The following is a 12,801-nucleotide window of genomic DNA, read 5'->3' on the forward strand; positions in this document are numbered from 1 at the left end:
TAAATAAGCAAACTGCCTCAGTTAATTACACGTGGTGACCACAAGGAAACAAACACATCCCTTGCACTGGAGAACCCTGATTGATAATGCTGTGACCACCACTGGGAAACAATGAAATATATAGTATTTATCAAGGCATGGGCCAGTCTTGATGATCTGGCCTCTGCTAATACGTATACCTGACAAGCAATGCGCTGACATGCATCCCGTTAAAATTGGAAATTTTTCAGCCATTATTTCTCCAAATCATTTTCCTGCTCTCACCCCCTCCCCACTCTGAGATTCTAATTGTATGTGTGTTGGATCTCTTGATATGGATGTTATCCTGTAGGTCACTCAGGCTCTGTTCTCTCTCTTTCTTTCTCCCTCCCTCCCTTCCTCACTCCCTCCTTCTCTCCACTCATTTTCTTCTCTATAAGTTCTGTTTGGTTCATTTATTACCATCTATTTCTCTCCCCATAAGTTCTGTTTGGTTCATTTTTTACCATCTATTTCTCTCCCCATGATGTGACATGTTTCCATAAACCCCTGAATTTAAAAGCAAAACAACAGACCATGACTGAACCCCACATCGAGCTCCTCACTGAGCATGCAGGCTGCTTGGGATTCTCTCTCTCCCTGTGTCCCTCTCCCCAGCTCATGCTCTCTCTTATTCTCTCTCTCTCTTTCAAGTAAAAAAATAAATAAAAATAAAGGGAAAACAACAGTCTTATAACAGCTTTTTAAAAAATCCTTGCCTGTTAATTCCATCACCTCTGTCATTTATAAATCTGTTTCTATGAATCACGAGGTCTCCTGGTAACGTATCATGCTCCCCTGCTCCTTTGAATGTCTAGTAAGCTTTGTCTGGATGCTAGATATTTTTAGTGTTATATTATCACTTGCTGAATTTTGTCATAATCCTTTAAAGAGTGCTGAACTTTGTTCTGGCAGGCACTTAGACTGCTCGTGGAGGAGCTCAAGAAGTGCTTCTAACATTGTTATAGGGTGGATCTAGACTAGCCTTTACTCCGGGGCTAATTTAGCATACTTTGAAGGCCTGACCCATCTAGGATCTCTACCGAATTTACCCTGTACTCCGTGAGGTCTCTCCATACTGGATGGTGAGGAACTTAATGATCCATTGCCCTGAGTGAGCTCCAAGAAGCGTTCATCTTCTAGCTTCCCAGTAGCTGTTCCTTCCTTGTGAGCTGTTCTTTGTCTGGCCTCATGATTTCTCACAGCACAGGTTAGTTTTCAGCCACAGACCCAACTTCCCCAACTTCTGAACCTCTTTCTCTGCCTGGCTCCCTCCTCTCAGGAACTGTGCCCTGCAAATTCTAGCTGCAATTCTAGACCACTGGGCTCTGCTTAGGTGTGGCCCTCCTGTGCCACTATCCAGGAACTGCCCATCTTTCAGCCTGAAATGTCTTCTCCACCTGTGCCCCACATTCTCACTCTCCCTACCAGTCATAGGAGACGCCCAACCTTCCGTGAAGAACATGCCCAAATGTCTCCTTCCCTGTGCATCCTTGCTGAGTTCTCCGGACCCACAGCTCAGTGTAGACACCCTGACTCGGCACTCACTGGGGTGGCTGCCTCCCTCGCCAGCATGGGCAGGAAACCTGCCTTCTGGACCGCTGTGTCACCAGCACCTAGCACAGCTCCTGGCACAGAGTAGGTCCTCGATAAATATTTTTTAAAGCAGATCAGCCCAATATTTCCTCTTAACCCACCGGAAAGGGACCTGACATGGGACAGCACAGAGAGGAGTGAGCACCCACGAGGGACCGAAGGACCAGAAGAAAGTGCTTGGCGAAGAGCTGTAGGAGGGGAAGATTCCTATAGCAGAGGGAGAGGTGTATAACTGCCTCTTACCGCCCAATCCCAGCACGGTTGGTTTTGTCCACGGTCAACCCTGAAAGCCCCTGGGCTCCCACCCTCTGCTGTCGGGACAAGCGCAGCTCCCCCATATCCCCACTCCCCAACACCACGCCGGAAGCGCAACCTCAGAGTGGGACATAACTGAGGTGGACCCTCCTTCCGCCTCTCCTGTGTCCCCGTGCAGCCTGCATCAGCTACCAGGGCTCACAGAACTTTCTCTTTGGAAAAACATGGCTCATGTGCCTTACACAGCTGTGGTTGAGGATCAATGAGGCAATTCAGGGACCAAACAACGGCCCCTTTTGTTCCATCTCTGTCTCTCGGTGATCCTGGCACACAGCGGCCCAGCCGCTCTCCTCTCGGACCGTGCCTCCCCTCCCCCACTCCGTGCCCCTTCGCTCCTGCCTTCTCAACACAGGCGAGTCCCTTGGACTTCTTGGTTGTTTCCTTGGTTCATGCGGTTAGAAAATAACAGTCTGGACATTCCAGATCACAATTTTAGACCTGAATTGGAATCACCTGGATTTCATGTTAAAAACAGAGGTGTTTCTGGACCCCACCGTTCCCAGAGCCCAGGGATATACCTTCCTAGAACATTCTCCCGAGGATCCTGGGGGACACTAAAGTGTGAAGGCCATTCAGTCCTTCCTGGGGTGGCAAACTCCTTTCCCGCCTTGCGGATCTTCTAAGGGAGGGTGCAACTTACGTGGAAAATGCCCTGTTAATCCTTCTTGCCTCAGCCCCGGCTCGATCGGGCAGGAAGCAGATGTGTATGGACCCACATTCTCAGTAGTCTCTGGTCAAAGAGGGAATTTGCAGCTGACCGCAGAACTAGGTGGGTTCTGAGTAGAAACTGTACATTCAGCTCAGGGTCAATTTGCTGACTGATGTCTGAGTTGCTTGGGGAGTGGAGGGTACCCCGAGCCAAGAGCACAGAAGGTCCCAAGTCCCTGTTCACCTGGCACTCTGAGCGTGGGGAAGAAGGATTGCGGGTATTCACCCCAATGTAAACAGGACTGCTTGCCAGGAGCAGCATCCTCAAAGCACCGGTTACAGTTAGGTTGGTCCCAGGGGCCACGTCTTGGTGCCGTGACCTTGGCGCAGGGTTGGGGATGGCAGAAAAAGGCATGTTGGAACTTGAACAGCCACAACTCACTTGTATGGAATGCTGCCTCTCTGCTAGACCGGAGGCTTAGCCCTTTATATAACCTCTTGTAATCCCTACAGCAAACCTATGAGGTAGATCTCCTCATGGTTCCACGAACATAGATGGGGAAACCAAGGCTCAAAGATGTCAACAAAATTTCCAAGGTCACTCATCTTGCAAGACCCCAGAAAGACTCAACCCAACGCCCTGACACTTAGCCACACCACCCCGTTCATCTTCCATCAGCCCACCTTTGCTTTGGCTGAGACGTGGACGTGGGGCCCCACCCATGCCCCATTTCCTGAAGGACGCTGGCCACAACAGTGTCAGATCTCAAGAGACTGCAGGTGTTCTGGATCCAGCTTCACATCATCGATAACAAAACATTCAGAGCGAAGCTAGTTTGGAGACCTCATCAGCACATGTGCTTCCTGATGCAACAAAACTGATTTCAGCCCTCGGACCCCTTGTACCTCCCGAGAACCTTGCCCTCTGACGTGCAGCCTCCCATTGACATATGCAGGGAGGGGCTGGAAGGGTAGGCAGCACTGAGACCCAAGGGTGGTCGCTTCATCATTTCCCTCTTCCTGCATTTGAACGGAGACTACCAGCCACTGTCAGTGGAGGTGAGTCGTTGAGGCTTCCGGGAGGAGCACCAAGGATGGGCTCGGGCAGGAAGCGGGTCCCGGAGATGAGGCAGGGGGTCCTGATCTGTCGATGGGGTGGCAGAGCTAATTGAAATGTTTATTGTCCTGGGGCACCTGGGTGGCTCAGTCGGTTAAGCATCCCACATCGGCTCAGGTCATGATCTCACGTTTCATGGGTTCAAGCCCCACATCGAACTCTGTTGATGAGTTAGAGCCCCACGTCAGGCTCTGTGCGGACAGCTCGGAGCCTGGAGCCTGCTTCGGATTCTGTGTCTCCCTCTCTCTCTCTGCCCCTCCCCTGCTTGCGTTCTCTCTCTCTCGTTCTCTCTGTCTCTCTCTCTCAAAAATAAATATACACGAAAAGTTTATTGTCCTTTGTCAAATGGCCTTTTCTCAACCCTTTTTACATGGAGAGTTCAGTGGCTTCACTATAGCCAGAGCCACCAGCAGATTAATCTGGCGAAAATCTCATGTGGAGGCCAGGACTACAGGAAGAAAAATGAGATTCTGAAGACTCCAGTCTGCCTACACCTCTCCAGCTCGGTTGGGAAAAGGTAAATCATTTTGCCCCCTCTGATAACTGTGAGAAGAAAGGGAATGTTTGTTTTACTTCCTGTCTTATCTCGCTGACTGCTTCATTCCCTAAAGAAAGTGATCTTGAAGCCCAGGCACTGAAAACTTGAGCATTTTCATCTCCTATGACCTACGGGTTCACCCTAACCACTGGAAAACATTCAGCAAAGCCCAGAGTGGCATTTCTCGAAGCCAGTGGGACATCAAAACCACCCAGGGAGACTCTGCTTCCAGCCACGATGGAGTAAACAGACAAAAGCTATGAGGCAACATTCAGACACTGGATACAAAGCAATGGGGGTCTGCAATCCTGGATGGAGGGGACGTGAGAGCAGGGAGCCCTACGACTGTCCCCACCCAGAGGAAGCTTCCAGGCTGCAGAGCAGAAAGGGGAAACTTAAGAGAGCCCAGGAGCCTCACTGAGTGGAGGAGGCAGAGATCAGGACTCAGAGAAGCTGAGGCAGCCAGAATTGGGGGGCTAAATACTGAAAAGGAGTGACCTGCAAGGAAAGAAGAGTTCTGACAACCAGCAATGGGTCCCTCTAGCCTTTGGCCGAATACCGGTCTTCGCATGCTTGAGGGAAAACTTCACGAATCCAGAAAAAGAATTACCAGGAAGTAGTAGGTCAGACACTTCCGGGACTTAACCCAGAGCTGGAAACAGTTCACATTCCTACTGGCCCTGGTGGAAAGATCTCGCATACACAGGGCATTAAGTAGAGTCCTTGACAGTGGGGCTAAATTAGCCCTAGACCAGGGCTGGGCAATTCCTCGTTGGTGTTGGCAGAAGACTGTCCCAGATGCTGTAGTACATTTAGCAGCATCCCTGGGCTCTACCCAGAAAGTACCAGTGGCATCTGCCCCAAGCTGTCAAAACCAAAGCGTCTCCAGACTTTAACAAATATCACCCAGGGGAAAATCATTACCGAATGAGGACCAATACTCTAGACTAAAGTCTGCTGAAAGTAAGCCTCAAAAGGATCTGACCGTTTTCAAGTAACTTGACCTCATGCCAGAACAAAGTTCAATGCTCTTTAAAGGAATACAACAAGATCAGACACCTGTGCTGGGTCACAATGGCCTTGGCTGGGCTATAGACATGTGTAGTTTCTTAAAGTTTACCAAAAAGATAAGCTAAAGAAGCTGTGGTATGTATGCACAACGGACTATTACTCAGCGATCAAAAAGAATAAAATCTCGCCATTTGCAACAACGTGGATGAAACTCGAGTGTGTTATGCTAAGTGAAATAAGTCAGTTGGAGAAAGACAAGTCACATGTGATTTCACTCATTTGTGGAATTTAAAAAACAAAACAGATGAACACAAGGGAAGGAAAAATAAGGTAAAAACTGAGAGGGAGGCAAACTATAAGAGACTCTTAAGTACAGAGAACAAACCGGGGGTTGATGGAGGGAGTTGGTTGGGGTGATGGGCTAAATGGGGGGTGGGCATGGAGAAGGGCACTTGTTGGGATGAGCACTGGGTGTTGTATGTAAGAGATGAATCACTGGCTTCTACTCCTGAACCAGTATTACACTGTATGTTAACTTGAAGATAGATAGATATAGATAGATAAGATAAGATAAGATAAGATAAGATAAGATAAGATAAAATTAAAATTTAAAAAGTTCACCATAAAAAAATAACCCAAACGTCTATTGACAGATGGACGGATAAAAATATGTGGTATTTACATGCAATGGAATATTATTCAGGCGTAAAAAATGAAGACAATCCTACCATTTGTGACAACATGGATGAAACTCGAAGACATTATGCTGAAATAGGCCCGTCACAGAAGGACAAATGCTGCATGATTCCACCCACATGAGGTATCTAAACTAGTCAAACTCACAGAAGCAAAAACACAGGATTGTGGTTGCTAGGGGCCGAGGAAGGGGCAACGGAGAGGCTGGCTGAGAGGGTAGAAAGCTCCAGTTATGCTGGACAGTCCGTCCAGATGAGTAAGTGCAGAACTCTGCCATGCCACGCTGCGCCCGTGGTTAACAGCGTGGCATTACACACTTCATGGTAAAAGAACAGATCTCACGTTAAGTATTCTTACCAACAAAAAACAACAAACAAAAAATTAACATGCAGAAGAACACAAGGAAATATTTCGAGGTGATGGGAGGTGATGGGTATGTCTATTACCTTGATTGTGGTAATGGCGTCATGGATATAAACATATGCCCCAACTCATCAAAATGTATACATCAAATGTGGGCAGGTTTTGCATACAAAAAAATCAGTTTGCCATGATTCTTATATGCAGCCAGAATTGAGCATCACTGCCAAATCCAAAAAAAAAAAAAAAAGCTAAGTAGGAAGATAAAAATAATAGAGGTTTGGGAAAATCTTGAAAAGTATGGCCAAAAGGCGATTACCAAATACGGAAACTTTCTCTGGCTCCTCTAATGATTAAACGTAAGAAATACATTTACAGGATGAGACTTGGCTTGCATGCCCCAGCGTGTGTCTGTCATCAGAAAGTTCTCCACAACCAATTAGAAGATACAAGCACATCTCCGAATTCCATATGGTTCCCTTCCCCAATCAAGTGGAAACCATCCATGCTCTGCTTTTGCAAGGACTCTCAGTCAGAATGTGGCCGTGCCTGCAACACTGACAGCAACCAGAGCTCAAATTACTGAGTTCTGGCTATTTTTATGTCTGAAACTTACCAGGTATCTAAGCAGGGAGAGAAGGACCCTCTGTGTTTTTAATAGTTTGGGGCATTCTGGAGTCAGCAGGGACCAAGGCTTTGCAAACCAGGATCTCCAGCACCCTCACCGCCATCTGCTTCGCATCCTAGTTACCTTTCGGACAACGGATCGGGTGTTTGTTCCTATTACAAGGCAGATTAAGTAAGGGGATGAGTGGCTAGACCATCGCTGGGACAGAGCTAGGCTGATTCACCGCTTATCTCGGAGGAGAGGCAGCGTCTCCAAGCATTAACACAGCCAAGACCAAGGCCACGGTTTTAAGGAAATGCCAGTTTCAGATGTTAAACTCAGCTCCAGCAGACTTGTGAGTCATCACTGGAGGGACTTGAAATCCACGAGGTTTTTGCAGAAACAAAATTTCCAAAACTCATTTTTACTGGAGAAGCAGCTAGTTTATTTAACCTAGTGTACCTTTGTGCATGGAGAGCTCATTTTAGTGACCCTGTTCATCTCCCCCCGCCCCCACGAGGTACTTTATGGTCACAGTCCAGGCAGATTAACTGATGGCCTTGGAGTTGGCAAGAGAGAATGAATGGGTGACTGGGGCCAAGTCTAACAGGGCCCAGAGGCTGTTAATTGGGCTCTCTCATCAGTTCAGCTTGGAAATTGAGCAAGGAAGTTGACTTCTTCCTGGATCTCCTAAACTAAATGATATTGACATGCCCTAGTGCCTAGTGGGAAAAATATGAATAGTTCAATGGATGTGGAATATTTTAAATTGTGCAGTGCTTGCTTCTAACAGAGCAGATCTCGGAAGTAAGAAGGGCAGGAGGCATGGATCCTATGTTGGTTTTCAAACGTGGCCTGCCCTTGAACAAAGAGGGCCCTGCCCAGACCGCTTCCCAAATCATTCTAGACACAGTGAGGACCACCCAGCTGAACAGCCTGCTGGCTGTGGGAAGATCTCGGACTGAGTTTAATGTAAGATTTCAGACTCCAGGTTACTCCCGAGCAGTGGGTCCACAACTTCCAACTGTTGGCTGTCACTGGTAATTGCAGGAGGGGAAGGCGGGGGTTGTTGGGGCCACAAAAAAGTGGCGGCTGTGACTGTCAGTATACTTAAAGCGTTCTACGATCTCCTGCAAAGATGTACTTTTCCACATTGTTACCTTCAGCGTTGCTATAGGAATAAATGAAGTTCTATGCATAAGAAAATAGGGACACAAGAGTTGCTCTTTGTCATTTACGGTTTAAACTAGAGCCAGGAACACTGCTGTAAAATGCATGAGGATATCATTCAACAAGTTTTCCTCTCTCTGGAGGACTGAAAAATAACCTCAATGAAAATCATACAATGATAAAATTCTGTCCCCATCCGATTAATTACTTGTGAATAATAATATCTCTGCTTTCTTGCAATTATATTCTAATTGCACACCTTTTGCTCTGGTTGATTGGGCGATGAACTAATGAACAACTATTACTGAATTTAATTAACACCATTATTTCTGTGGCCTTTATATCTCTGTTGTGAACATGGAAATTCACAATCCCAGGGCTGGAACTGGAAGAAGCCAGCCTTTCACCCTGCAGAACAGGTTCTCGCATTGCCCTGGAATAAGGAAGCCCAGGGTGGGGAACAAAAGATCAGGGGTATTTGCCAGCATTCATGGGCAGGCCTTCCTAACAACAGCATCAACATTCAGAAAGGCTACCGTTTGGTAAAACATTAGTAATTTGCATACTGCGTTTATCAAAAGAGGTAAGTAAGCTCTATAGGAGTCAATTACAATGGCATTCGTGATGTATTCCATGTACAATAAAGAGCTGTCAGATTTCATGCGTGTTTACTTTCTGAAAAGATAACCGCTCGTGGCTTATACTAGCTTCGGAATGCAAATATGTCCCAGAGCGATGGGTCTGTCTCACTTTGACATTCTAAACTCCAAACTTCTCCTTTTTTTTCCCCCCACAGAGTAGCTTCTGTTTGAAAATTAGATCTCACCCTGGGAAAAGAAAAGACCATTCTTACAGGCCTAGCTTAAATCATTCTATTTTAATTCGACTGAGGCAGGTCAAAAGATGTTTTTCTGCATAACACACAGAAAACAAACAGGAATCTGTTTTTAAAGACAGGGGATTACTAACTCACAGAAATGTACCGCAGTTTCTAGACGTGGATACAAATGAACTCGGTCACTATTAAATGTTGGCAAATGCGGATGTGTGTCCTGTGTAAATCACACTCATCCGATACGCGTCCCCCTTTCCCAAACTCAAAGAGATGACCGCCTCTTCTCCGAATTTGCTGGGGAACACTACGGACAGATGATGAATTTATTAGACCAGATACAGCACCTGAACTGTCTGCTGGGGAGCACCTCCAGGTCCTCCAAATTAGGTTGTGTGCCCACCTTCCCGCCCAGGTTCAGCCATACCTCATATCTGCCAGCTGTCTGCTCAGCTGTCTTCAGGCCTTGGTACATACGGATGACGCAAACTTTGGCTCTTCTCTGGGAGGGGAACCACTTACTCTTCACGAAATCCATGACCATCACATGGTTTTTCAACTCTGTACTAAACGCTTTTATCTGGAAGGTCCGATGCACGGCCTCTTCCCCGTGGCGGGTGGCAAACCCCTTCTGATGACTTTTGGTAGGAATTCCAGAGTGCTGCATGATACCCGGAATCTTGTGACTTCAGCTGGCGAGCCTGGGAAACACAATTTTCTTTGTTTGATCCAGGTATCGAGAGCAGCAGGAGGGACTCGGGAAGGGCGCTAGCTGGGACCTCTCCCGGTGTTTCCAACTCCAGAGCTGGTTGTGCCCAGATCCCAGCTGCCAAGCGTGCGGGATGTGTATGTGGAAACCTTGAGGGTGACCTTTACGTGCCTTAAAAATACTCCGTCTGGCTGCTGTCCATCTGTCTCCGGTGCCTCTACCTGTGTTCTCAGGTCACTCAAAGTCGTCTCTGATTTCAAAGACACATTTCTCTTTCCCGCTGGATTCAAGTTCTGCGCGCAGAGCTCGCCGGTTACTGCGAGGTTCAATGTGTTCTCAGCGTCAGACCCCTCAAGTCCAGATGAATTATTTACAGGACTGTACAAAGGACCCAGGAGTGATCGCTGCTGCTTTTTAGAATTCCTGCCTTGTCTTACCGGGACCAAAAGGAACGAGTGCAGACTCCTGCCGACACAATGAGTGACCTCAGCCCTGGAGAAGATAAGAAACACGTCCCGGTGAAGAAGAGAGCCGGGCACAGAAGGAGCGACGGCTGCAAGCAGGCATTGGAAGGCAGTGCTCTTGTTAGGAAGCACTGTGTCCCTGGGGAGGGGGGGTGGTGCACTAGCTTAGTGACGGCTCTGGTCCCAAGCCAACCACGCAAAGTCCCGTCACCACCCTGAGCCTCAGTCTCCGGTGAGGAAAATTGGGATAATCGTACGTGCCACTCACAGGGATGCTGGGAGGCTCAGATGGGCAAGATCGGGGGACAGAGCAGTGGGTCACAGAGTCACATAGGCTTCATCTCCAAAGTGTGGTTGCGTGCTTTCTGCACAGTTCTCTCTGTACATAGAACGTAGTGAAGGTTTACATGATGCTGAGAATCATTGGCTCGTGAATCATTTGGCAATGCAGGTGTACAATGTAGTCCTTTTCCATCTCACTTCGTGTTTTGGGACCACTTCTGTTAACGCAGTAATTCAGAGGTGAAAATTACAAGCCTCGGATCAAGTGTTGGGCCAGGAGAAAACTGATGACAAGCACGGTGGCCGTGCTCCATGCACAGCACCCTCCTCTGCAGGGGACTGACTCCCTCTTGGTTTTCAGCACAGATGCCCCTTGAACAACCCTCCAGCCCCACCTGAAAGCTGTGGGGGAGGCCGAATGCAGAAGTGACTCCAAATGCCTTTCCTGAGACAGAGCATCAGTCCCTGGCCCAGGACCACACCCCCTTCTGCTGCAGGCAGGGACTAGCACTTAGGCTGGGAATGCCAAACATCCACCTTTTGAGGCAATGGGAATGTGGAAGCTGAGAACGAAAACAAAGGAGAGGGAAAGACTTTAGAGATAATGGAGTCCAACCTTCCCCTTTGAGTGTGAACATAGCAGACCTGCAGACATTCACTATGATCCACACGGTGAAGTGGGGTTTACTGTGCCTTAAGCAGAACACTGTGGGTTCTCCCTGTGGTCCTCCCAAGGACATCGATAAGATTGTCCAGTCCCAACTGATGGCAGCGTGATTCCCACGCAAAGTGCCACACGCCAAGATTCAAGCCTGAGAGTCATGCTGGACAGTCCCCAGTGAGTCACGCCATGGGGCGCCATCTTAGATTTGGAAGTTCCATGATAAAGACAGCCAGGGAAGAAGTTTGAGCAATAACGAAAGAAAACTAAACAAGGGCAGCAGGGGAAGAGGGCATCTGCTTAGTTCTCTGGGGGCTGTGAAGGCCATTCCTAGGTCCAGACAGTCACCATTTGAACCTGCTCGTGCTGATGCCTATCTGCTCCACCCAGCCATTCTCTCAAGCCTGGAAGTAAGGAAGTGAGGAGGTGAGGAAGGAAGGAAGGGAAGGAAGGGAAGAAGGGGAGGAAGGAAAGGAAGGGAAGGATAAAAGGAAGGAAGGAAGAAAGGAAAAGGAAGGATAAAAGGAGGGAAGGGAAAGGAAGAATAAAAGGAAGGAAGGGAAAGGAAGAATAAAAGGAAGGAAGGGAAAGGAAGAATAAAAGGAAGGAAGGGAAGGAAGGATAAAAGGAAGGAAGGAAGGGAGGAAGGGAGGAAGGGAGGAAGGGAAGGAAGGGAAGAAGAGAAGGAAAGGAAGAAGGGGAGGAAAGGAAGAAGTGAAGGAAGGGAAGGAAGGAAGGATAAAAGGAAGGAAGGAAGGAAGGAAGGAAGGAAGGAAGGAAGGAAGGAAGGAAAAGGAAGGAAGGAAGGAAGGAAGGAAGGAAGGAAGGGAGGAAGGAAGGAAGGGAGGGAGGGAAAGGAAGGATAAAAGGAAGGAAAGGAAAGGAAAGGAAAGGAAAGGAAAGGAAAGGAAAGGAAAGGATAGGATAAAAGGAAGGAAGGAAGAAAGGGAAGGAAGGGAAGAGAAGGAAGGAAGGGAGGGAAGGGAGGGAAGGGAGGAAGGAAGGAAGGAAGGAAGGAAGGAAGGAAGGAAGGAAGGAAAGAATAGAAGGAAGGAAGGAAGGAAGGAAGGAAGGAAGGAAGGAAGGGAAAGGAAGGATAAAAGGAAGGAAGGGAAGGGAAGGGAAGGGAAGGGAAGGGAAGGGAAGGGAAGGGAAGGGAAGGAAAGGATAAAAGGAAGGAAGGAAGGAAGGGAGGGAAGGGAGGAAGGAAGGAAGGAAGGAAGGAAGGGAGGGAAGGGAGGAAGGGAGGAAGGAAGGAAGGAAGGAAGGAAGGAAGGAAGGGAAGGATAGAAGGAAGGAAGGGAAAGAGGGAGAGGGCAGGGGGTGGAAAAAGGGGAGGGAAGGAGGAGGGAATGAGAAAGAGTCTTTCCAGGAGCACAGCATTCCAAAGGACCCTGTGTGATGCAGAGGCCACCGAACTGCCCATCTCACGGCCTTGAGACCAGCAATGAGAGGTTTGCTGTCTTCCCTGGGTCCAGAGTTGTCTGGCTCTAGTGACAGCCGCTTGCCACAGGCAACGCTCCCTGGGGCCCTAGAGACTCCCAAGATCTCCAAGGCCGGCGGTGGCTCTTACGTCCCCCAAGGCCACAGGCAGGATCTGGGCTTCAACCTGCCACTGCAGCCACAAGAGACAGCAGTAGCGTGACCTCGTGCAGGTCTCCAGAATTCCTGGCCCACAGCCCTGGCAGGAAACCTCAGGACCGTCAGATCCGAACCCTCCTTACGCGGAGCAGGAAGCAGAGGCCCAGAGGGAAGGAAGGAGCACGGCTGGGGGATG

General features: G+C 48.4%; 1 protein-coding gene across 3 annotated transcripts in view; it reads right to left on the reverse strand.

Moving 5' to 3' along the window:
• CD2H10orf90 (chromosome D2 C10orf90 homolog) overlaps positions 1 to 12,801 on the reverse strand; it is a 264,239-nt gene that overhangs the window by 207,314 nt on the left and 44,124 nt on the right. For all 3 annotated transcript variants that reach the window (XM_042960027.1, XM_042960022.1, XM_042960021.1), the window contains exon 3: positions 9,336 to 10,926. In XM_042960027.1, the coding sequence (XP_042815961.1) occupies positions 9,336 to 9,575 (240 nt within the window). In that variant the 5' untranslated portion in view covers positions 9,576 to 10,926. The remainder of the gene's footprint in view (positions 1 to 9,335; positions 10,927 to 12,801) is intronic.

The sequence above is a fragment of the Panthera tigris genome, chromosome D2, assembly GCF_018350195.1.
Source record: "Panthera tigris isolate Pti1 chromosome D2, P.tigris_Pti1_mat1.1, whole genome shotgun sequence".
Taxonomy (NCBI): domain Eukaryota; kingdom Metazoa; phylum Chordata; class Mammalia; order Carnivora; family Felidae; genus Panthera; species Panthera tigris.